The sequence below is a fragment of the Erythrolamprus reginae genome, chromosome 3, assembly GCF_031021105.1.
Source record: "Erythrolamprus reginae isolate rEryReg1 chromosome 3, rEryReg1.hap1, whole genome shotgun sequence".
Taxonomy (NCBI): Eukaryota; Metazoa; Chordata; class Lepidosauria; order Squamata; family Dipsadidae; genus Erythrolamprus; species Erythrolamprus reginae.
Window position 1 is genome coordinate 125,059,812 of NC_091952.1, and position 25,716 is coordinate 125,085,527.

Sequence of the window (25,716 nt, forward strand, 5' to 3'; positions counted from 1 at the left end):
ACTACAATTTTCACCAACATAGCTATATCAGTACAATGCGTTCATATTTCTTTTTAGTGCATCGTTATGAGGAATATATTTGTCCTAATTGGGAAAGTATACCTGTCAAACATGAACAAGCAAGATAAAACCCATCATGTGGTCTAGAGCAGGAGTAGGCAAAGTTGGCTCTTCTATGACATGTAGACTTCAACTCCCAGAATTCCTGAGCCAATCATGCTAGCTCAGGAATTCTGGGAGCTGAAGTCCCTAAGTCATAGAAGAGCCAACTTTGCCTACTCCTGCTCTAGAGCAACGTATTTCAACCTTTGCTACTTTAAGATTTGTGGTCTTCAACTCCCAGAATTCCCCAGTCAGCCCACTAACTCTTTATAATGCTACTAACGTATAAATTAAGTGTATTTTACCTGTAAGAGAGCTAAAAAGCTTTCACTCTGTATTATTTCTGGAAAATTCGTCACCATAAATGCCACACACTCTTCCTGCAGTCTAAATGCCAACTTTCGAGCTGTTTCAGTCCATTTCACTTGTGGAAGACTATTAAGAAGCCTATTGGCTTCCATCAAAAGACGGGCTGCATTCTGTGGGCTCTTAAAAGAAAAAACAAATGTATTCTGAGCAAACATTTGACACAATTCTTTGTGTACATATTACACCTTTAGCATTACCAAATTCTTCTCACATTAATTATAGGTAAATGTAATTCACACATGCCAATAGGAAGTGGAAGTGTTTGTGAGAATAAATGGAAAGCTTAGAAAATGATTTGACAATCAGCAAGAAGTCAAGGATATGCAAAAAACATTTGAATAGTATAATGAGGTTTGTGACTCTGGAAATGAGTGTATCGAATCCAGGATAATTCTGTTTGACAGAGAAAGCAGTGTGAATGATTGAAAAAAAAATAAGACAATAGTTACTGTGTGGATTTTTCTAAGGGATGCTTATCCAAAGAAGTAAAAAACACAGTACACAAGAATATGTTTCTGCTCATTTTGAGTTTATAGAAGTGGAAAATATCTGTATGAATGAGACTAATATACTAAAGAATGGTGCATGTTAAAACAAGGAAGAAAGGAAAGAGAGAGAGAGAAATACCGGTAGAAAGTGTAAAAATGAATATGGGATGAATGCAGACTGAAAGGAAGAATGAGTGGTCGGTAGAAAAATGTGGGTTGGGATGCTTTGATTATATCTACTTTAGACTAAATGAATGCGGATAAATTGGAAACAAATAAAGAAGAATGGACAAGTTGAGAAGAAAGAGAAGACTGAAAAAATGGATGGAGAGGTGGAACATTTAAAGAACAAAATAAAATATAAATTAGTGTATAGACTTTTTGAAACAAGGATGATCTGGAAAGGAAGGAAGGAGTGGAGTGGTTTGTATTAGCGTAAACCAGATTTTTATTATTTATTTTATTTATATCCCACCTTTATTGTTTTAACAAGTAACTAAAGGCGGCAAAGATATCCAAGACCTTCCTTCTCATATTTTCCTACAACAACTCCTCTGCGAGTTGAATTGGGCTGAAAAAGATGGACCAGTTCAAAGTCATCCAGCTGGCTTTCATGGTTAAGGTGGGGCTAGAACTCACTGTCTCCAGCTTTCTAGCCTGGTGCCTTAACTACTATACCAAACTGAATCTAACTAGGCTTTCTTTCTTTTTCTAGAACCAATTGCATTATTGGCAGCCTCTTTGACATGTTGCATCATCGCACATTAGGATGTAGAAATAACCAAAATATCTTCAGTCACCACACTTTAGTCTCAATTTCCAACCATTTCTTTAGTGATTGTTTACAATCACAAACAGCCCTGGGGGAAAAATGACCAATGGCCATTTTTTAGACTTACGACTGTTGCAGCATCCCATGGTTCCAATAATCAAAATTTGGAATGCTTGGCTACTGCTCTTTATTCATGATGGTTGCAGTGTCCCGGGATCATGTGATTGCCTTTTGCAACCCTCTGAGAAGCAACGTCAACGTGGAAGCCAGAGTTACTTAACAATTAGGTTACTAACTTAACAACTGCAGTGATTAACTTAACAACTGTGGCAAGACAGGTTGTAACTGTCTCGCCTAGTAACAGAAATGTTGCGCTCAAACTATAATTATATGTGAAACAATACCTACCGGACCAGGGTATCTACGAGACCGCCTTCTGCCGCATGAATCCCAGCAGCCGGTTAGGTCCCACAGAGTTGGTCTCCTCCGGGTCCCGTCAACTAAACAATGTCGTTTGGCGGGACCCAGGGGAAGAGCCTTCTCTGTGGCGGCTCCGACCCTCTGGAATCAGCTCCCTCCAGAGATTAGAACTGCCCCCACCCTCCTTGCCTTTTGTAAACTCCTTAAAACCCACCTCTGTCGTCAAGCGTGGGGGAACTGAAACATCTCCCCCTGCCTACGTAGTTTTTTGTGTATGATATGACTGTATGTATGTTTTTATATATTGGGGTTTCTTGTTTTTTTAGACTTTTTAAATGTATTATTGTTATTTTAGATTCTAACTATTAGATTTGTCATTATATATTGTTTTTATCATTGCTGTAAGCCGCCCCGAGTGTACGGAGAGGGGCGGCATACAAATCTAATTAATAATAATAATAATAATAATAATAATAATAATAATAATAATAATAATCAATGGATGGAGGGATTAAGATAAATTTCATTTACAGATATGGACCACTCTACATTCAACTGAAGTTTATTGAACCTGAAAGGTTCAAGAAGCAAGTGTACCCATGGTGGTGGTGGTGGGAACCAGTTTCTCCAATGCCTTTCAGCAGATGCAACAGAACTATAAAATTTGAAATAGTGAACGATACTTATTTATTCATTATATTTCATTTTCGAGATAATAGTCTATTTCAGTTTGAAGTAGAAAGGAAATGTATATAATCAAAATAAATTAAATTATACAGATTCAGTTCAGTTTCCCAAGAAACAAAATAATAATGTGACTTAATAAGAATTACTCAAAACCGACACAAACTTACCAAAGAATCAATCAGTGTAGTAAGGCAAGTATTTTGAAGATCAGAAGATAGATTAGAAAAGTTTTTTTCTGACCAACACCTTGCAAAATTTTGTATCAGCCACCTGTTAAAGGAAATGTCTTATTTAAATAATTCATCAAACAGATTGAATAAGAAACCGATCTCTGTTAGCATAAGCAATTGATAGCAAGGTGTGTTTACATATTGCATCCAAATATAAATAGCTTTCAAAAATTGTAACCCTATCCTGTTAAGGTGGGTTTAAGATTAAGCTGTGAAAATAGAAATCCGTCAAATATTTTATCCACTTACTTCATGCATGAATCATAAAGGTGCTCTGCCCTTGTTGAATGGGCTATAGCCATACACTCTAAAACAGGTTGATGCTTCCCGGGCACAGGCTACAATTGTTAGAATATAAGAGAAATTATTATTGTTTAATATTTTCAATAATTCACGAAGTAACATTTCCAATAGAAAATTCATTGTTGCCAAAAGTATTCATTTGTTAGATTTCTATCCCATCTTTATTACTTTAAAGGTAACTCAAGGAGGTGAACATGCTTAATCCCTCTGCTTCCCTGTTTTGCCACAACAACAACTACCGGTATGTGAGGTTGGTTGGGCTGAGTAACTAACCCAAAGGTCACCCACCCAACTTTCATGGCTAAGGTGGGACTAGAACCCACAAACTCCTGGTTTCAAGGTCATCTGGCGGGACCCAGGGGAAGAGCCTTCTCTGTGGCGGCTCCGACCCTCTGGAATCAACTCCCCCCCCAGAGATTAGGACTGCCCCCACCCTCCTTGCCTTTCGTAAACTCCTTAAAACCCACCTCTGTCGTCAGGCTTGGGGGAACTGAGACATCCCCCCTTGCCTATGTAACTTTGTGCATGATATGACTGTGTGTATGTATTTTATCTACTGGGTTTTTTTGTTTTTTGCTTTTTAGACTTTGTAATGTAAAACTGTTATTTTAGATTTTAGTTATTAGATTTGTTACCATATATTGTTTTTATCACTGTTGTGAGCCACCCCGAGTCTAGGGAGAGGGGCGGCATACAAATCTAATTAATAATAATAATAATAATAATAATAATAATAATAATAATAATAACAACAACAACAACAACAACAACAATAACAATAATCTCCTTGACTACTACATCAAGCTGTTTCTCAAGTACCATTCATATCTAGAGTCCAATGGAGTCAAAATTACACAATTCTTTCTGCAGCTTCATCCAAAGCAATTATCACATTTTCCATTTCTGTGGAAACCTTTCCACATAAATGTATTTAACTATTCACTGCAAGGCATCTCTCACAAAACCTCCATATATTGTAGAGGATTCTAATGCAGCACAGATATAGTCATGGTTTCACAACCACTTCAAATTAAACACTTACGACTGTTCTTTAAAATCCTAGCTGTCCTAGCAGACCTGTGGCTATATGATTGTCATCTGACTTGCACCCAGCTTGTAATTATGATGCTGTAGCTTCCTACAACTCATTTGCAACTTCCCACAAGCAAAATCAATGGGGAAGCCAGCCGGAAGGATCGCAAGTTGTTCCAGTTAAGTCGCTTGCAAACTCCCACCCCTAGCTCCTACCATAGAAACATAGAAGACTGACGGCAGAAAAAGACCTCATGGTCCATCTAGTCTGCCCTTATACTATTTCCTGTATTTCATCTTACAATGGATATATGTTTATCCCAGGCATGTTTAAATTCAGTTACTGTGGATTTACCAACCACGTCTGCTGGAAGTTTGTTCCAAGGACCTACTACTCTTTCAGTGAAATAATATTTTCTCACGTCGGTATTGGTCTTTCCCCCATCTAACTTCAGATTGTGTCCCCTTGTTCTTGTGTTCACTTTCCTATTAAAAACACTTCCCTCCTGAACCTTATTTAACCCTTTAACATATTTAAATGTTTCAATCATGTCCCCCCTTTCCCTTCTGTCTTCCAGACTATACAGATTAAGTTCATTAAGTCTTTCCTGATATGTTTTATGCTTAAGACCTTCCACCATTCTTGTAGCCCGTCTTTGAACCCGTTCAATTTTGTCAATATCTTTTTGTAGGTGAGGTCTCCAGAACTGAACACAGTACTCCAAATGTGGTCTCACCAGCGCTCTATATAAGGGGATCACAATCTCCCTCTTCCTGCTTGTTATACCTCTAGCTATGCAGCCAAGCATCCTACTTGCTTTTCCTACTACCCGACCACACTGCTCACCCATTTTGAGACTGTCAGAAATCACTACCCCTAAATCCTTCTCTTTTGCTCTCACTGTACCAACCATCCATGTACCATTTCGCCTGGCAGCACCCCTAACTCTTCTTCACACCACATTCTCAAAACGTTACACAATGTACATTTGTAACTGTAACGTAACTCAACATTTGGATGAAAAATTCCTTGTCATGACCATTTGTTCATCTCTTTATTCAATATTGCTTAAATTCTAATTCAAATCATGAAATATTTCTGTTTTATTCTCATCAGTAAACTTGTAATAGTTGAATTACCTCTTCAAGGAGTATCAACATAAATAAATTAAATACCTTCTGAAAGAAGTTGCAGTAGTCTCTTTTTAGAATGTATATAGCTATTTCTCTTAAACCGTCTAATCCATACATATCTGCAATGCTTAGTATACATCTAAAGTAAAAGCAATAATGGAAATTAACCATAAAATCACCATAACATAGTCATTGGAAGCCCATAATGGAATTGTTCCACAATAGTTTATATCTAAGCAAAGATAATATGGTAATGCTTCTAAGCAAGCTTAATTCATTCTAATTTTCGAAAGCCCGGTGAAGTAATATTTTTAAGGAAAGTTCTAATCCAACAATAGCAATTAATAATTCAAATTAATAATTCATGTTGCAAACATGAGGTGACAAGTCTTGATATCTTAAAAGCAACTGTATGTTGCTTTTTTTGCAAATGTTGCCATTTTGTACAACTTAATCTTCTATTTAATCTGTTGGGTTGGAATAACACAAAATGATCACCTTCTTTTTTCTTGAAACATTCATCTTATCCTAGAATAGAAAATTTAATGCTTCCAAGATCAGAGTATACTTCCTGCAATTGTTGATTGTCAATCAGTGTTGCTTCCTAAGTGGACAGTTTGATTTCACAGAAATTTGATTTTTTACTTGAAGTTATATTCTGTTTTTTAAGTGTTCCCTTTATTTTTTTGAGCACTGTACATTAGCATGTCAAGACCATTGAATTTCAATAGTCTGTAAATTTTTTTTAAAAAGAAATGTTTTTTATTGAATAACATAGTTTGCATTTCATCCTCTTTCAAACAGGGCTATTCTTTGTGCCAGATCCAGTTACTTTTCTGCTGCCGGTATTGCAGCCGCCCCCACCCTTCCTACACCCTTCCGCTCCAAGCTGTAGGAAGGGTGGGGGCGGCTGCAATACCGGCAGTTTCGGGGGGCTCCTTTCCTCAGTGGTTTGTCTTGTTACTTGTAGGCAACTGCACCAACTTTCTCCTTCCCGGCAGCGGTGGCTTTCCATCGAGCAGCAGCAGTGCCGGGAACGTCACATGAGGAAGGGAAGCCGCTGACGTTCCCGGCGCTGCTGCTGCTGCTCGATGGAAAGCCGCCGCCGCCGGGAAGGAGAAAGTTGGTGCAGCTGCCTACAAATAACAAGATGAACCACTGAGGAAAGGAGCCCCCCGAAGCTGCCGGCATTGCAGCCGCCCCCACCCTTCCTACAGCTTGGAGCGCTTAGACTAGGGACTGGGAGGCTTTTAAGTGGGCGGCCAGGATGGGCGTGTCGGATTCCCACTCCCATTCCGTCTCACCCCGTCCCCTCAGATCTTGTAGCATTTCGGATAATAAACAAAATTTTCTGTGGCTGTTTGGTATCCAAATTTTTGTTCAGATACCGAAGCAAATTTTTGCTGAAAATTTTGTTCCGTATCCGAAATGTATGAGAACCAAAGCATTCGAGAACTGAGGTACCACTGTATAACTTACTGCAGTATGTGAACACATTCAGCAAATTGCTGCAATAAATTGAAACATTTCAGCAAGCATTTTCTATCGTGTCATACACCTAATTAGCATATGAATACTAAGAATAATTATCTCAAAAAAACCAATACTATTATTCTTGTGCTAAAATACAGATTACATTTCAAGATTAATCATGTCTAACATTATTATAACTTCATTTCTGGTTTTTACGATGCTACTTCTATTTAAATACAGTTTGTTAAGAGTTAGGAAATAAGCGTGGAATATTATTAAAAACAACAGGACTTGACACATACCCAGCATTTACATTTTTAGGAAACTCCAGAACTGCTCCATAGATAAAATGCAGAATGACAGTCATTTCTGCATGATGTATGCTACAAAACCAAAAGAAAAAAATAGTTACACAAATGAGAATCTGAAGACTATAATACAGTCTTCACATTTTGTACGTTCTATTTAACTCATCAAAAGCTAGCAACCTAATCATATTATGCGAGAACCAGTCTGGTGTTTAGGATTAAAGGGGTAGGGGAGATCAGGTACCACTCAGTGATTTCAAGCCATTCTTCCTCAGCCTTCTTCACTGGATTATTTTTTTTGTTTTTTATGATGCAAATCTACTTCAGGATAGAACCCCACGATTAAAATTTAAAGTAAGATTGTCTCTCAAATGGCCAAAATATCTGTTTTGAAAAACTTAACACTCTCTGTTGAGTCCTCGACTTATGATCCCGCCAGAAATGTAAAATCCTTGATTCACAACCGGCCATGAAGGCTGATGCTGAAGCCTGATTGGCTAAGCACAAAAGGCCTTTGAGCGGGAAGTTAAAGCATTCTGATTGGTTGGCTATCCGGCAGTTCCACTATAGCCCTCAGAGTCCGTTTTGGAGTGAGTGGCATATAAATGCAATAAATAAATAAAAAAAATAAAATGAGCTGTCAGAAACCTTGTCACTGACTTTTTTTTTTGCTGAGCTGGAGTGTGGTGCTGAACGCCACAAATAAAGTTCCTGTTTAAAAGTCAAGCCACGGCTAAGTTCTGTCATTGCATGGACTCTCCTATCCAACACTCCAGGACCGCCTTCTGCCGCACGAATCCCAGCGACCAATTAGGTCCCACAGAGTTGGCCTTCTCCGGGTCCCGTCGACTAAACAATGTCATCTGGCGGGACCCAGGGGAAGAGCCTTCTCTGTGGCGGCCCCGACCCTCTGGAACCAACTCCCCCCAGAGATTAGGATTGCCCCCACCCTCCTTGCCTTTCGTAAACTTCTTAAAACCCACCTCTGTCGTCAGGCATGGGGGGATTGAGACATCTCCCCCGGGCCTATACAGTTTATGCATGGTATGTTTGTGTGTATGTTTTGCTTTTAAATAAGGGGTTCTTAGATATTTTTAAATATTAGGTTTGTTACTGTATATTGTCTTTATTATTGCTGTGAGCCGCCCTGAGACTGCAGAGAGGGGCGGCATACAAATGTAATAAATAATAATAATAATAATAATAACAACAAAAAACAACAACAACAACAACACTATCCCTCCACTAGAATTCTGATATCTTCTGAATGAGGTAGATGGGCTTCAAAAGAGTTAAGGAAGTGCTATCAGAATTTTTATGCTCATGCGGTTCAGCGGTTATCTCTTGAACATAAAAGATTTGCACTCCTTTTGAAGTATTTGGAACAAAATCTTTTACAAGATTTTCTGTTTCCTATACAGTGATACCTCATCTTACGAACTTAATTTGTTCCGTGACCAGGTTCGTAAAATGAAAAGTGTATAAGACAAAGCACTTTTTCCCATAGGAATCAATGTAAAAGTAAATAATGCGTGCAACCCCATCCCAAAAGTCACCCCTTTTGACTTGTGCCGCTGGGAATCCCCGCCTCCGGACTTCCGTTGCCAGCCAAAGCGCTGGGATTCCCATGAGGCTCCCCTTGCTGGGATTCAAAGCAGCGCCGGCAAAAATGAAGGGAGAAGAAGAGGCAATCTTAAGCACCAGGTTTGTATTATGAAAAGTTTGTATGAACAGGGCTTCGTAAGACGAGGTATCACTCTATATGTAAAATGTCTTGTGAAGATTTCTCCAGGAGTTCGTGGAGAACACAATCAGCTGAAACCGGTGAATGATAACATACCATGTTTTGGTCTATGAAAAATCTTCAATGAGTTTCAGGTTATGCATGGCCCCTTCCCCTTCCATGTAATGATTCTGTGATTTCATTGCATTTCACCACTGTCTTCAATGGAAGACAAGTGGGCTCATAAATCATACTAATCTGAATTGATTCTGATTTATGGTACGGTATGACTCCCCCTAGTGTAATTTGTAAATTGTTTGTGTAGTATAAAACCAGTTGGGTATGGCTCATTCAGCAAAGTAGATTGCATTACAGCACATAGAAACATAGAAACATAGAAACATAGAAGTCTGACGGCAGAAAAAGACCTCATGGTCCATCTAGTCTGCCCTTATACTATTTTCTGTATTTTATCTTAGGATGGATATATGTTTATCCCAGGCATGTTTAAATTCAGTTACTGTGGATTTATCTACCACATCTGCTGGAAGTTTGTTCCAAGCATCTACTACTCTTTCAGTAAAATAATATTTTCTCATGTTGCTTTTGATCTTTCCCCCAACTAACTTCAGATTGTGTCCCCTTGTTCTTGTGTTCACTTTCCTATTAAAAACACTTCCCTCCTGGACCTTATTTAACCCTTTAATATATTTAAATGTTTCGATCATGTCCCCCCTTTTCCTTCTGTCCTCCAGACATTATAACATGAGGTCTGAACCAGATATTAATTCATGGCTCTTGTTTAAATTGCTGCAAAATTTACTCCATTTTGATCATTCCTCCTTCAGGAAAGCTTTTTTTCAGGGGGGGGGGGGGGCGGCAGCATACTTCCGCCATGGCTATTCACAAATCGCTCTGCATCCTTTTAGAAGAACCTCTTCTAAATTCTCCTACTTCCCCTCTATTCAAGATTCAGTTGGGATTCTGCAAATTGTTCCTGCTTTTTAAAGGTACAGCTTCCCTAATAATAAAAACTATGATGCCGGTAACACATGGCCATTTCAAACAGTAAATCTGAGTTTCCAGGCAAAGGGGGGGGGGGGGGGAATCTTTATTTTTACTTAAATAGCAAAATCAACAAGTTGTCTGCCTATATTGGAAACAGAAGATAGCAATGAAAACAGCCCAAAAAAAAGCAGCACGGCTGCCATGACAGCTGGTCTGTTAAATATCATTTTCATTAGTTTTGGGATGAGCCCTGTGTACTCTGCTCTCAAGTGTTTATCAAAATTACACAAAAATTTGCAACGAGCAGGTGGACACGAAAGCAGCCATTTCTACCATAGCAACAGCATAGGCAAACTTTTGATATCTTCAGAGTTACATCCAATAAATCCCTCACCACAGTGGCCAAGGACCAGTTTTTGTGACACCAAGGACCAGTTTCATGGAAGATATTTTTTCCACAGGCTGCAGGGGAGGGTACAACCTAGATTCCTCACATGTGCAAGTTTAGAGAAGGGTTCTCGCTTTTATAAGAATTTAATGCCTGATGAAACTGCTGGGTGAGATCCAGGGGCACGGGGTGAGGTATCATCAGTATGCGGATGGTACCCAGTTATACATCTCCACCCCATGTCCAGACAACGAAGCAGGGGAATTATTGACCCCCTCAGAGAGGGTCCGCAACTTGGGCGTCCTCCTCGATCCACAGCTCACATTAGAGAAACATCTTTCAGCTGTGGCGAGGGGGGCGTTTGCCCAGGTTCGCCTGGTGCACCAGTTGCGGCCCTATCTGGACCGGACTCACTGCTCACAGTCACTCATGCCCTCATCACCTTGAGGTTCGACTACTGTAATGCTCTCTACATGGGGCTATCTTTGAAAAGTGTTCAGAAACTTCAGATCATGCAGAATGCAGCTGCCAGAGCAATCATGGGCTTCCCTAGGTATGCCCATGTTACACCAACACTCCGCAGTCTGCATTAGTTGCTGATCAATTTCCGGTCACAATTCAAAGTGTTGGTTATGACCTATAAAGCCCTTCATGGCATCGGACCAGAATATCTCCGGGACCGCCTTCTGCCGCACGAATCCCAGCGACTGGTTAGGTCCCACAGATTTGGCCTTCTCAGGGTCCCGTCGACTAAGCAATGTCGTTTGGCGGGACCCAGGAGAAGAGCCTTCCCTGTGGCGGCCCCGACCCGCTGGAACCAGCTCCCCCCAGTTATCAGAGTTGCCCCCCCCTCCTTGCCTTTCGCAAGCTCCTTAAAACCCACCTCTGTTGTCAGGCATGGGGGAATTGAAATTTCCCTTCCCCCTAGGCTTATAGAATTTATACATGGTATGCTTGTATGTATGAGTGGTTCTTTAAATTGGGGTTTTTAAGATTATTTTTAATATTAGATTTGTTTACATTGTCTTTTTATATTGTTGTTAGCCGCCCCGAGTCTTCAGAGAGGGGCGGCATACAAATCTAATAAATGAATGAATGAATGAATGAATGAAAAATAAATAAATAAATAAATAAATAAAAGGTGTGAGGTAAAGTTGAGGCAGTGATTCTAGCGCTGGGGAATAGCTGCAAATACGGATAAAACGTGGATCGCACACTCGCTGCTCACCTCCAGCTGCGCGGCCTGGTTCCTAACAGGCCACAGATCGATAATTATTCAAATGGAGTTTCTTGGATTAAAAACGTATGTAGGATGGCAATTTTACATAGGCGTAATATTCTAAAAGCAACTCTGATTCCCCATTCCTAATCCATCATCTAACCATTCTTCACACGACCCCATACAGTTCTGCAAAACTTGCTATGTTCACTGCTCTAAGCCAGGGGTGTCAAACTGGCGGCCCATGTATCACGTGCATGTCACACCCACCCCAGCTCTGCAAAGGCAAAAAAGTCATGATACATCATGTGACACAATTGCGTTTGACACCCGTGCTTGAAGCCATCACACGGTACGATTCAGTGTGTGAAACTAGTCAGCTGTGGTTTATTCAACCACGATGGTTACGCAAACCACCAAAATTGAAACCAGAAAAGCCTTTATATTCATTAATAGACAAATATTGTTGCATCTGCCCCTGGAACAAAGAACAATGAAAAGAAATTAAATGCCAAGCAGACTGCAATCTAGCACAGCATGCTATTTTTACTTTTTTTAGACACCAGTTCTGCAAAACAGATGCTGACTGAATTTCACGGATAATTCTTACTCAGAACTCATGCGCAAATGTATTCATCAATACTATATCAGGCAGACTTAATATGCATTCTTTTACAGGTAGCTTGACTTCTTCAAATTTGCAGTGGTTTTAAATTGCTTTTTTTCCACATGATTTGTGAACAAGTCATCTTACCCTTGAAGAGTGATGTGCTCTTGAGAGCTTTCTGCCCAGCTCCCATTTAGCATAGCAGAAAAGTAACTGGATCTGGCACAAAGAATAGCCCTGTGTGAAAGAGAATGAAATACAAACTATGTTATTCAATTAAAAACATTTCTTTAAAAAAAAATATATCTACAGACTATTGAAATTCAATGTTCTTGACATGCTAATGTACACTGCTCAAAAAAATAAATAAAGGGAACACTTAAAAAACAGAATATAACTTCAAGTAAAAAATCAAATTTCTGTGAAATCAAACTGTCCACTTAGGAAGCAACACTGATGGACAATCAATTTCACATGCTGTTGTGCAAATGGAATAGTTGTGCAAATGAAATATTCAATGAGAACATTTCATTCATTCAGAACTAGGATGTGTTATTTGAGTGTTCCCTTTATTTTTTTTGAGCAGTATACTGTATATTTGTGTGTGTGCGTGTGTGTGTCTCAGACTCACACAACCTGCGAAGGGAAATGTCAAGTTCTTTTGGGCACATGTTACTAATGCTTTCACGTTTTATTCCAGAGAAGATATATTATTTTGACAGTAGGCTTACAACAGTGGTGTCAAACTCACAGTATCATATTGTCATCACATGATGTATTGTGACTTCCTCCCCTTTGTCCGTGGCCCACAAGTTTGACACCCCCTAGTTTACAATAACATTATTTCAGATATGAATATACTGTAGCCTTAAAATAGATTCTTATAGATTCATATTATTAAAACAATTTTGGGAAGGGGTGTTGTTGATGGAAGGATTTCTTGAAAAAGGTATGTAGCTCTGTTTTCATTGGCTGCAAACTTTCATTTGAGGATTTTTTTAAAAATCCAAATGGATTGGATTCATGCATGCCAGGTCTTAATTTAGTGCTTCATTTGCTCTTTCACTCAAGACAGTAAGAACCTCAACTATTCCACCACATTACCTCATTGCCCAGAGTCATATAATGAATTTTAACTCCAAGTTCTTAAACATTTTGAATCAGTGATTCAACATTAAAATTGTACTACAGTATATCTGCTGTGGTTCCATCTGAGGCCCCTCCGGGAACGGCTGACCTTCTGTCGGTTTCCAGCTCAGAGGGAGAGGCTGAGGAACAGGAGGGGCAGACAGACGAGGAGGAGGAATCCCAGGCTGAAGAAGAGGGAGGACAGCCAGAGTCCCACCAGGGGGAGCTCTCCCCAGCAAGCAGCCTGGATTCCTTAGAGGAAAGTGCACAAGCCATAATTGATCTGCGACAACGAAGAGCTACTCAGAGACGGAATCAATTGGCTAAATACTTTCAGCATTAAAGTGGCAACAGCTGGGTTTGGGTGTGGTGCTCTTGGGAAAGGCTAAAAGGCAGACCCACCCTTCCTGGCTTGTGGAGTTTTATCTTTGAGAGTCGTGGGACCTGACTGTGAACTTTGGCGTCTTGGAATCCTGGTTTGTGCCTTTGACTATTGAAACCTTGGGGGGGGGGGGGGTGCCAGCAAGAAGCTTGCTGTATTGTCTGGACATCAGGACCCTGCTGTACCGTATTATATCCTGTCTGTTGGGAAGAACAGGTTTTCCTCTGTGCTTATTTTTTCCAGTTATAAAATACTTTTGGCTTTTACCAGAGTGTCTGGCTGTTTTTTCCAGTTGGTGTTGAGGTCTGGGGGAACCCAGACAGAACAATATCTATCTGATTTTTAAAGATTTAGATGTTTTCAATTTCAGCTCAGAAAAATAACAACTCTGCTTTCATGAGCAGTGTCTGCCAATTAGAATTCAAAGGGTTCATATACAGTGGTATCTCTACCTGCAAACGCCTCTACTTACAAACTTTTCTAGATATGAACCAGGTGTTCAAGATTTTTTTGCTTCTTCTACTTACAAACCTGAGCCTCCGAAACTGTAACCGGAAAAGGCCGGGAGAAGCCTCTCTAGGAATCTCCTGGGAGGAAACAGGGCCTCCACCCTCCCTGTGGTTTCCTCAATCGCACACATTATTTGCTTTTACATTGATTCCTATGGGAAAAATTGCTTCTTCTTACAAACTTTTCTACTTAAGAACCTGGTCACGGAACAAATTAAGTTCGTAAGTAGAGGTACCACTATATTATGATAAATCAAAAACTTCACAAACTCTAGTTTACTGTTGTTTGAATCTTATGATAATTGGTGTATGCATAACTTATGATCTATCACTCATCACTTAGTTGTTCTGAACTGGAGGCAAATTCCTGGTGTGTCTAATGATATTTGGTGAATAAAAACCTATTCTATTCTATTCTTACTCTATTGTAAGTTTACTGGCAGATTTGCATTAGTTTAATTATTCTTTCTTTTCTTCCTGTCATTATGACTCAATAGAGAATTTCTTGGCTTTATTCTTAGCAAGTAAAAAAATGGTGGTATTCAATTTTAGCTTGCAATAGGATGCTACTGAGTGAACAACATGCTAACTTCTTAACCGTAAGCCAAAGTTCTCAAGGTTATTGGAATGAGCAAAACCGGTGAATATTTCTCTATAGTTTTAAACATCCAACATCTACAACGAAACATTTTGATACATTCTCTTTTAAACAACTTTGGCTTTCTTTCCTTTCTCTTATTTATGCCATGAGCTGCAATAGTACAACAATAGTAATCCAGAAAAAGATGTTGGATGTATCTGTGTAGTTTCTTATTTTTTCTTATGCATTAGTGATGATACGTTCTACATTTTGTGTCTTGAAAGCTCTGAAGAGTTCCTGGCTCAAGCTACTATCCTTCAAAGCTGTCTTCCTCTTTAAGCAAGACATTTTACATTGTTGGTGGATCAATAACCGATTTTACTTTGTCCATCTTTAGAAAGGCTGTACAAGCACCCTCCTCTTTTAATGACCCCATAATCCCTTGCGGGGTGGAGTCTGGGCAATAGAATGGAGCTGAGTGTTTACTGGCTGGTTGCCCTTCCTGTCGCCAATGCGGAGGGTTTTTTCAGTTTGCCCAGAGAGAAATATCTGCCACTACCTAGGATCGAACTCACAGCCTCCTGATTCTGAGGCGAGAGCTCCACCTCTAGGGCCACTGCACCACTCTTAAAGACTGTATAAGCATTCATGACCAAAATATGTAGAAGAAACAATATTAGATAGATGCTGAAAGCATAACATTACCCATAACACTATCCATATTAGAACTAGAAGACACCCCAATGTTTTTCATCTTTACACAGATGCAGTAACTTTTTAGTACAGTCGCATAAAATGTTTCCGTGTCTAATCTCTCCTTCTCCCTCCTTTACACATAAAAGTCACTACAGTCTTTAAAGACAGTACCTGTGCACTTCAAAGGGTTTTCCATCGATCCAAATATTAATATCTGAAAACCAAGAATTCTGGTAGAGCACCAACAGGTCTTTTCCTAAGCCAGATGCAATTTCTGTTTTGGAATCAAGCAGACAGAAAGAGGGGAAAAAACTCTTCCTAACATATTTTTACTTGTATTGAAATTGAAACATTAATTCTACTGATGAAATATACATTACAAATGCTTACATTTTGTATACGTGGGAGCCATAACTTAGCAGTGTTCCTGCTATACATAAAGTATTACGAAACTCAAACTAGCCAAGAATACTGATAAGACTATGAATCATGCAGTTTTGTAGCTTATAACCAATATAAATAAAATCCTTCATCTTTTAGTTTCCGTGGCAATCTTTATAAACATGTCACCCTTAAAATAGATTAAACTAAAGTTCTCATTATTACAAGCAAGTACAGAAAAAGACATATCACAATCCTGGGGTTCACAGTACAAAACAATTGAGAGGACCATTTTGGGTAAAGATTTACAATGGTGGTACAGTATAAAATATTTTACTTTGCAACAATTGGAAATTCCTATCTTTCTTTTTTCTTTTTTACCAACAGGGAGTTGCCCCATTTTGTGACTTTTCTTGCAACATTTGTTCCTGCTATTTATGAGACAAGGGATAAATATCTGCTTTATCTATACTGCAAATTTTCTCTCTTTGGAGAGAAAGAAGCTATCCTCACCATGAAATTCCTAATTATTTAGAAAAGCAAAGTGGATGATACAGAATTGGTATCGGTACATGGTGGACCACATTCACTTTGAAATTATGGAGGTAAGGATGAATATGTACAATGAAAATAAATTGAAGAAATTGATGGAAGAACCGTTGAACTTACCTGAACGGTCTTCTCGCTGCACTGCGAAGAGAGTCCAAGGTGGGTTATTATTCAGCCTCATTGCCAGGGACTGAGTTACAAATTAGCATAAATGTTAAGTCCCGCCCACCACTGCCCTCCTTAGGTCAGTCAATAAAAAACGAAGGAATAGTGAAAATAAGATAGATTTATTCAACAAACTTAAACTATAGAACTTCAACTGAACTGTGCACCTGGGCCAAAAGCCGGGCGGGTTTGGACTCTCTTCGCAGTGCAGCGAGAAGACCGTTCAGGTAAGTTCAACGGTTCTTCTCCACTGCACTGCTCAGAGAGTCCAAGGTGGGATATACCCAAGCAACACCTTAAGGAGAGTTAGGCTGGCCCAGGGGTACTGGAACACAAACTCTTTGCAAGACTCTCCTCCCAAAGGCAGCCTGTGCAGAAGCAAAGGAGTCCAAACGATAATGTCTGATAAAGGTTGTGGGAGCAGCCCAGGTCGCTGCCCTACAGATGTCCTCAATTGGTGCCTGTGTGGTCCAAGCCGCTGAGGTGGCTGCACTCCTGGTAGAGTGGGCCGTAATCCTATCCGGTAAGGGAGTTGCCTTTGCCTTACACGCCTCAATGATACAGGAACGAATCCACCTGCTAATTGTTTTGGCCGATACTTTCCTCCCCATTGACGTGGGAAGGAATGAAACAAAGAAAGCTTCCGATGTCCTGAACAAGCTTGTGCGGTGAACGTAAATCTTCACCGCCCTCCTGAAATCCACTTTGTGCCAATGAAGCTCCGATGGATGGGAGCCGTGGGTGCAAAAGTCTGGCAATACTATGTCCTGAGACCTATGAAATCTAGTGTTTATTTTAGGCAGGAAACTAGGATCCAAACGGAGGGTCACTCTGTCGGGGTGGAAAACGCATAGGTCTGAACGCACTGAGAGGGCCGCTAGTTCCGAGACTCTGCGGGCAGAGGTTATGGCCACCAGAAAAGGCCACCTTAATGGAAAGTATACGAAGGGAAACCTCCCTTAATGGTTCAAAGGGGGCCCCCGTAAGGGCCTGTAGAACCAGGGGTAAGTCCCAGGACGGAAAGTGGTGAATTACTAGTGGTGACAAATTTGCTGCCCCCCACAGGAAATCCTTAACCCAAGGATGGTGAGAGATCGGGCAGGGTGGGTCTGGCCGGAGAACGGTTGCGATGGCAGCTACCTGCCTGCAAAGGGTGTTAGGCGTTAACCCTTTCTCAAGGCCCTTCTGCAGAAATTCCAAAAGAGTAAGCACTGAAGAGGCCGAGGGCAAAACCCCCTGTGCTCTACAGAAGGTGCAGTACGCTGCCCAGGTCGCCTGGTAGATGCGAGTGGTTGATGGACGTCGTGCCGCCTGCATGGTGTGGATGACGCTCTCTGGAACCTGCTTCTCCCTCAAGCGGTTCCCCTCAATTGCCACACGGCAAGCTTCCACCACTGTGGGTCCGGGTGAATTATTGAACCCTGCGACAGTACCAGTTGGTGACACGGAATTCTCCATGGGGGAGACAGTGATAGGTCCATCAGGTCGGCAAACCATGGGCGTCTGGGCCAGAGTGGAGCTACTAAGAGTATGTTCGCTCCTTCCGAGATAAGCTTGGCCACCACCTTGTGTATTAGACTGACCGGAGGGAAGGCGTATAGTAGACTGCTCGGCCAAGGTGATAGGAGAGCGTTGACCTGTTTGGCTCCCGGGGTTGGGAACCGGGAGAAGAACCGTGGAACCTGGTGATTGTGTTGCGAAGCAAACAGGTCCACTACTGGAATGCCATAACGGTGAACTATCAGTTGGAACGCCTCTGTGTTCAAGGACCATTCCCCTGGGTCTATCGTTGTGCGGCTCAGCCAATCCGCCTGTGTATTGTCCACTCCTGAAATATGTTCTGCACGGATCGAGGCGAGATGAGTCTCCGCCCACGACATTAGGGCGTGTGCCTCCTGCATTAGACGGCTCGACCGTGTGCCTCCCTGATGATTTATGTGAGCCCTCATTGCCACATTGTCCGTCAAGATCAGGACGTGGCAATCCCTGACTGTCTCTGAAAATGACTTCAGTGCGTTGAAGACAGCCCGTAGTTCCAGGAGGTTGATGTTGGGGTCTGCCAGATCCGACGCTGACCATCTGCCCTGGGTGACCTGGAGGCCCGAGTGAGCTCCCCAACCGGACAGAGTTGCGTCTGTGGTGATTGTCACCTCCTGATGTAGCAAGAAGGGAGAGGCTATGGCGGGTGACGTCCACCATGGGAAGGAAAGACGAACTGCTGTGGTCAGGTGCACTTGATGTTTGGAGTTGCTTAGCCTGGCCCTCTGGAACGGGAGTAAAAGCCATTGTAGGGGGCGGGCATGCAGCCGGGCCCATGGCACTATGCTGATGCATGAAATGAAGACCCCTAGCAATTGTGAAAGCAACACTAGGGGAACCTTGGAGCGGTGTGATGTTGAGTGTATCAGTGTCCGTATCTTCTGCTGTCTCTCTAATGACAGAAAGACCATGCCTGATGTAGAGTATATTGTGGTGCCCAGCTGGAGCAGACACCTGGTCGGTTGTAAGTGGCTCTTGTCGTGGTTGATTGTAAATCCTGCACTCTCTCGAGAGTCCATTGTTTGGGCTAGATCCCTCTTGGCCCGCTGAGGGCTGCTGGATAGAATTATTATGTCGTCTAGGTAGGCTAGAAGACGTATGGAGTGTGATCTGAGGCTTGCTGTTAAGGCGTCGAGATGTTTGGTAAAGGCCCTGGGAGCTGAGGACAGTCCGAAGGGCATTGCTTTGTACTGAAAGTGCCGGTCCTGGAGGCAAAAGCGTAGAAATTGACGGTGGTGCTGATGCACCGGTATATGTAGGTACGCCTCTTTGAGGTCGATGGAAGTCATCCAATCCTGATGGCGAATGGATGCCAGGATGGTTTGCAATGAGTGCATTTTGAACCGCTGATACCGGATGTACGTGTTCAGTTGTTTGAGGTTCAAAATTAGGCGGCATCCGCCGGAGGATTTTGGGACTATGAACACAATGGAATAGAACCCCCTGCCTCTTTGTTCTGCAGGAACCGGTTCTAGTGCCCCAATGTCCAGCAGATGTTGGACCTCTCGACAAATAAGAGATCTTTTTTGTGCGTGAAGCAAAGAAGAGCATTGCACGAATCTGTTTGGAGGGGCCTGCCAGAAGTTTATCTGCAGGCCCTGTCCCACTGTCTCTAAAACCCATGCGTCGGTGGAGATGGATCCCCAAAATTCAGTGAAGAATTGCAGGCGTCCACCGATGGGCCGATCGTGTCGAAAGTCACTTCTGCTTGCGATATCCCCCTCTGTTGCCGCCTCTGTAAGATCTGCGAGAGGGCTGGAATTGGCAGTTTCTATCTCCATAGCCGCCCCTGTCAGATCGGTAGGTTGGTTGGGTGTAGGTCCCCTGTCCATAGGTCCGTGCAACCGGGGATGAGGTTGAGGATGGTTCCGATCGAAAGGGCTGCCTGCGAAAGTATGGAGCCCCTCGTCTATCTTGTCTCCTTGCTGACCTTGGCAGCACCTTCCTCTTTTCTCTGTCCTCGATCAATACAGAGTCCAATGATTCACCAAAGAGCTTAGAGCCCTGATATGGAGCAGTGGCTAGGCGCCATTTCGATTTGACATCTGCCTGCCATGACCAAAGCCAAATCATACGACAGGCAGAGAGATTAGTTGCCAGTGCCCTAGATGATAATCTAGCTGCGGCTAGAGTGGCATCTGTAGAGAAACTAGCAGTGGCAATGAGTTTGTTAACATCCTGGCGCAACCGAGCGTCCTCTGGGCCCAGCCTTGAGAGCATATCCTGGAGCCACAGAATGGAAGCTCTATTGAAGAAAGAAGCAGCCGAAGCTGCTCTCAGGGACCAGGCAGAAAGTTGGTGCACCCTCTTTATCAAGTTCTCCGCTCTTCTGTCCTCAGGCCGCAGTCCGTCTGCCATCTCCGATGGTACTACTGCGTTGGACGTCAGAGATGTGACCGCTGCTGATGGGTTCTGCCAGGGCCTCTTTATATTTTCTACGAAGATAGGCACCGCAGGAATATGCTCTGACTCCCTTTGGGGTTCATTAATGAGCCTGGCCGCTGGCATGATGCCCACCTCTTGACCAGCTGGCTTTGAAGCATTCTCTGGCAACAGTGTGGTCTTAGCTTTGTTCAAGAGAGTTCTGAAAAGAGGGTGTCTGAACAATCCTGTTAAAGGAGTCTGTTCAGGCAGGTTGGCCTCATCCTCTGAAAGCTCATCTTCAGCATCTGTGGCCATCTCCCTTGGATCCAAGTCCTCCTGAAAGGAGTCATGCAGAGATGGTGCAGGATCAGGGACTGTCCAAGGGTTTGACCTACTGGCTCGGGCTGGTAGAGGAGATGGGCGTTGCTGGGCACCCACTGCGATGCCCTGGGAATATGCAGATGCTATCATGTCCTGCAGGGAATGGGACATCGCCTGCCAGTTGTCCATGGGGCCCCTGAGACCCGCTGCAGTTGGTGTAAATGTGGCTGCTGGGGGTTGCCCAGATTGAGACCAAGATTGGGATGGTCTGGACCATTCTGCTCGTTGGATCCCTTCAGATGGAGGTGGAGCACTCAAAGGGCGGTCAGGGGACAACTCCCCAGCTGCAGAGAGGTGGGGTCCCTCAAAGGCAGCAGCAGAGGTCAAGGGGCTCTGATGGTGTGGTGGCACAGAAGTGGAGGAAGGACTAGGCCCCTGCCTTGGTCTATTCATGTCCAACTGGGCCTCTAGGGCCTTGATTTTCTTTTCTGCCTCCCTCAAGGCCACTGAAGATTGGGAAGACTTCCCCTTAGATTTAGAACCGTGGCTTTTATCCTTCCCCTTGCTTGTGGAGGGGGCAATCGGTTCAGAGGGATTAGTTTACTGAGACATTGTTAATGTTTAACACTCACGATGCAGCAACAGCAACAACTCGAAACACCAGGAACTGGATGCACAATCAAAAGGAATGCTATCTCATTCCCTAGAGGAACTAGTCACCAACTTCCTGTCAGGTGGTATAGACTAGCCTCCCAAGTTGCCATGGTAACACCTCTCTTTTGCTTGGAGGAAAAATGGCTGCCGAGGAGTACTAGCATTTGCTGACTCACTGGCTGAAAAGCCCCACTGTTGCCTGAAATGGTCTCGCCCAAAAGGGGGGCGGAGCTAGTCATCCAAACGGCAGTTTGAGGCTTTTCATCTCTCTACTGCCGGTAGCTCAGTGGGTTACCCCCCAAAATGGCGGATTCTGCCCTGGTCAGCCCTCTGACCCAGTTGGCAGCCCCCTCAGCCGTTATGAGGTTTCCTCTGCCTTGCGGCTCCTTTCGCCGCTTCCGAAGCTCCGCGGCTTCTCTCCACGCCGCCAAACAGCTGATGTGGGAAAATCCGATCTCCGCGGCTTCCTCTGCCGCTTTAACAGATCGGCGGCCGATTTGGAGACCGCCAGACAGCTGATTTCCTCATTCGGGATGGCCAAGTCAGCGCCGGTAACGAGGGCAGCAGCGGGGGGGGGGGGGGTTTGAGCGCGAACGTCAGTGACCCCATAAGTCCTTCCCTGTCTTCGAGGCAGTGCTCCAGAGAGCAGTGGCCTCTCAGGGTTGAAGAAGCGAAGAGCAGTACCCCGGAGGGAAGAGGCTCTCAGATAAATTCCTCTGCTCTTCTTCCTGCAAGAGAAAAAAGAGACAGTTAGAAACAAACATGCATTTATTAGGAGAAAAACAAAAAACAATTCCCTCTCTATGGAGAGAAGAAAACTCAGCATCCCTACACTATGACTGAGTTTTTTAGACTGACCTAAGGAGGGCAGTGGTGGGCGGAACTTAACATTTATGCTAATTTTTAACTCAGTCCCTGCCAATGAGGCTGAATAATAACCCACCTTGGACTCTCTGAGCAGTGCAGTGGAGAACGATGGGATTTGGTGAGAGGTTATATGACAAGTAGAATTTGTGATCTAGCCATAAAGAATAAATTAGAATCACTCTTTGATATGTAAATAAAATGCAGATTCTAGCTTAGAAGAATGTTAAAGATGTTTGTACAGACCCTCCAATTGGTGGTGGGGTATGTATGCTGTTAGATGGTGGGTGCACCTTCACAGGGCACTGTTTTATGTTGTATAATGTGCAGTCTGTGTGTGTAACATTTAAAAAACTAATAAAAATACAATATATTTTTTAAAAAAATTATTTAGAATTAAGTTCTAGAATCTGAATCAGGGGTTCCCAAACTTGGCAACTTTAAGATTTGTGGACTTCAACTCCCAGAATTCTCCAGCCAGCTGACTTTCAAATAAAATGGTTTTTCAGCATAGGATAGAGGAAGAGTCTACGGAGAGGGGCGGCATTCAAATCTAATAAAATAAATAAATAAATAAATAAGAATGGCTATGTCTGATGTCTAGGCAGGTCTGCACTGGGAATGCCTTTAGAAGTAACTATGTTAGAGTCTTCTAAATTTTTAATTAAATTTTTTCCTTCTTTGCTTTCATAATGACCCTTTGAGAGTTATTATGTTTCTCAGAATTACATTAATATGACTATGGGTTTTGCTTTATTTTTAACTTTATTATTACAAGTTTTGTATTTACATATAATCCTTTTTTTTTCTCAAGCTGGTTACTTTGATAAATAAGAAGAAGTTTCATTGAAAAAAATGATATAATTTTAGTTGTTTATTTATTATTGTTATTGTTATTATTAAATGTATACGTCACCCAACTTCCAAAGACTCTGGGCAGCTTAACAACAGAACAAAATATTAAAAACATCTTAAGCATGAAAACAATTAAAACCCATACATATCATTCCATGGCCGGATCTCACCGATTATAACCGTGAGATCAACGGGCCCAGGTCTGCTGGAAAAGCCAGGCCAATAGGGTGGGGGAAGTCCTGACCTCCAAAGGTAATTGGTTCCAGAGATCTGGGGCAGCCACAGAGAATTTAATTTATTTTAAACTTTAGTATTTATTTATTTGTTTGTTTGGATTTCTATGCTGCCCTTCTAGGTAGAGTCAGGGCGGCTTACAAAACAAGAATAAATACAAAATACAGCATATTAAAAAAGCCCCAAACATAAAATCTAATTATAAAACCCCAGGATTATTAAAAACAGGCACCCACATTCATCCTATCATAATCATGCACTCATATCATCGGCGGGAGCAGGATACTAGCACCCAACGGCCCCAGGCCAACCAGCACCCAACGGTCCCAGGCCAGCCAGCCCCAGGCCAGCCACTCAAGCAGCTATTAATTTTGAAAATAAGACAAATCGTTGTAAGATTCTCATTTTCATTCAAAGTTTAGTCGTCATTTCCAACATTACAAGACTTTGATTTTATGAAATTTGGGAGGACCACTAAGCTAACTGGATTTTTGAAGAAAGGTATACAGGTTATAGAGATCTTGGTTCTCATAATAAAAGTCATTTAGAAACACTCTGTGTATCATTTTATCAAACTTACATAACTTAATTCCAAAAGAGACTCTTCAGGGCATGAATATTGCAGAAGGTATGATTATCAATAATTAAATCTGTATAATTCATCTTTCTGAAAGAATGCCAACCTTCTGGTAATGTTAGAATACTGGTAGATATTTCAACAATATATTCTCAGGGACTTAAAACAGCTCTAGACACAGAAAAAACTTTTGATATAGTACAAAATAAATTTCAGAAACAAATTACAAAAAAAATAAGATTTGCACAAAATTTTATTTCTTGGAAGCCAATCATTCTGCAATCGAATACACTACTAATAAACTCTTCCCGTCTGTTGACTTTTATAATGTATTGGAATGAAAATTATATTGATAATATGCCATTATGGTCTCCATTAGGAAATCATTATTTGGCGTCTTCAAAATCTTGTCAAGACCTTGATTCTAAATACTAAGTGCTCAGTTGCATTACCAGTATTGAAGGAGGTCATGTATCTGACCTTTGGCAATTAAATTATAATTTGACTCTTGCTGTTATGAAAAATTGACCTTTCAGACAAATCCTTATTTTAAAATCCTTCCGCAGTCCCACTGTGCTCATGTCATACAGACACTAACATATACTATTCTGCATCCTTTTTGACCTGTGCCACCCCGTCATACATTGTCAACCATGCTTCGTGCACTCCCTTGCATCCTTCTTTGGCATGTGCCATGTCACTTCCACACCACCACATACCCTCATGCATACTTCATGACCTGTACCTTTTGTGCAGCCTCATACACACCTCCCTGTCAATTTGATGGAAATGAAAACTTTTTGAAAGCGCTAAACTACAGTGGTACCTCTACTTACAAACTTAATTCGTTCTGTAACCAGGTTCATAAGTAGAAAGGTTCATAAGTAGAAACAATTTTCCCCATAGGAATCAATGTAAAAGCAAATAATGCATGCAAACCCATCCCAAAAGTCACCCCTTTTGCCTTGCGCTGCTGTGAATCCCCGCCTCCAGACTTCCGTTGCCACCCAAAGTGCCCGTTTTTGCGCTGCTGGGATTCCCCTAAGCATTCCCTCACTGGGAATCCCCACCTCCAGATTTCTGTTGCCACCCAAAGCACCCGTTCCTGCGCTGCTGGGATTCCCCCGAGCCTTCCCTCGCTGGGAATCCCCATCTTCAGACTTCCATTGCCACCCAAACCGCCCATTCCTGTGCTGCTGGGATTCTCCTAAGCTTTCCCTCGCTGGGAATCCCCACCACTGGACATCCGTTGCCACCCAAAGCACCCGTTCTTGCGCTGCTGGGATTCTCCTAAGCTTTCCCTCGCTGGGAATCCCCACCACCGGACTTCCGTTGCCACCCAAAGCGCCTGTTCTTGCGCTGCTGGGATTTCCCTGAGCCTTCCCTTGCTGGGAATCCCTGCCTCCAGACTTCCGTTGCCACCCAAAGCGCCCATTGTTGTGCTGCTGAGATTCCCCTGAGCCTTACCTCACTGGAATTCCCACTCCAGCCTGAATACACACACTGGCTGGCTGATGTTCAGCCATTTTTTCTCTCCCCAAGCTTCAGGAAAGGGGAGGATGAAAAACAGCCCAACGGTCCAACCAGAAGTTTGTTTCTGAACTCCCGATTGGCCCATTGGGCCATTTTTCGCCTTTCTCAGGCTTTAGGAGTCT

At 42.4% G+C, this 25,716-nt stretch overlaps 1 protein-coding gene across 2 annotated transcripts in view; it reads right to left on the reverse strand.

Moving 5' to 3' along the window:
* BTBD8 (BTB domain containing 8) overlaps positions 1-25,716 on the reverse strand; it is a 57,420-nt gene that overhangs the window by 20,121 nt on the left and 11,583 nt on the right. For both annotated transcript variants that reach the window (XM_070746558.1, XM_070746559.1), the window contains exons 4-10: positions 15,730-15,832; positions 12,411-12,500; positions 7,313-7,393; positions 5,580-5,676; positions 3,318-3,406; positions 3,006-3,108; positions 408-590 (exon numbers count right to left, since the gene is read on the reverse strand). In XM_070746558.1, the coding sequence (XP_070602659.1) occupies positions 408-590; positions 3,006-3,108; positions 3,318-3,406; positions 5,580-5,676; positions 7,313-7,393; positions 12,411-12,500; positions 15,730-15,832 (746 nt within the window). The remainder of the gene's footprint in view (positions 1-407; positions 591-3,005; positions 3,109-3,317; positions 3,407-5,579; positions 5,677-7,312; positions 7,394-12,410; positions 12,501-15,729; positions 15,833-25,716) is intronic.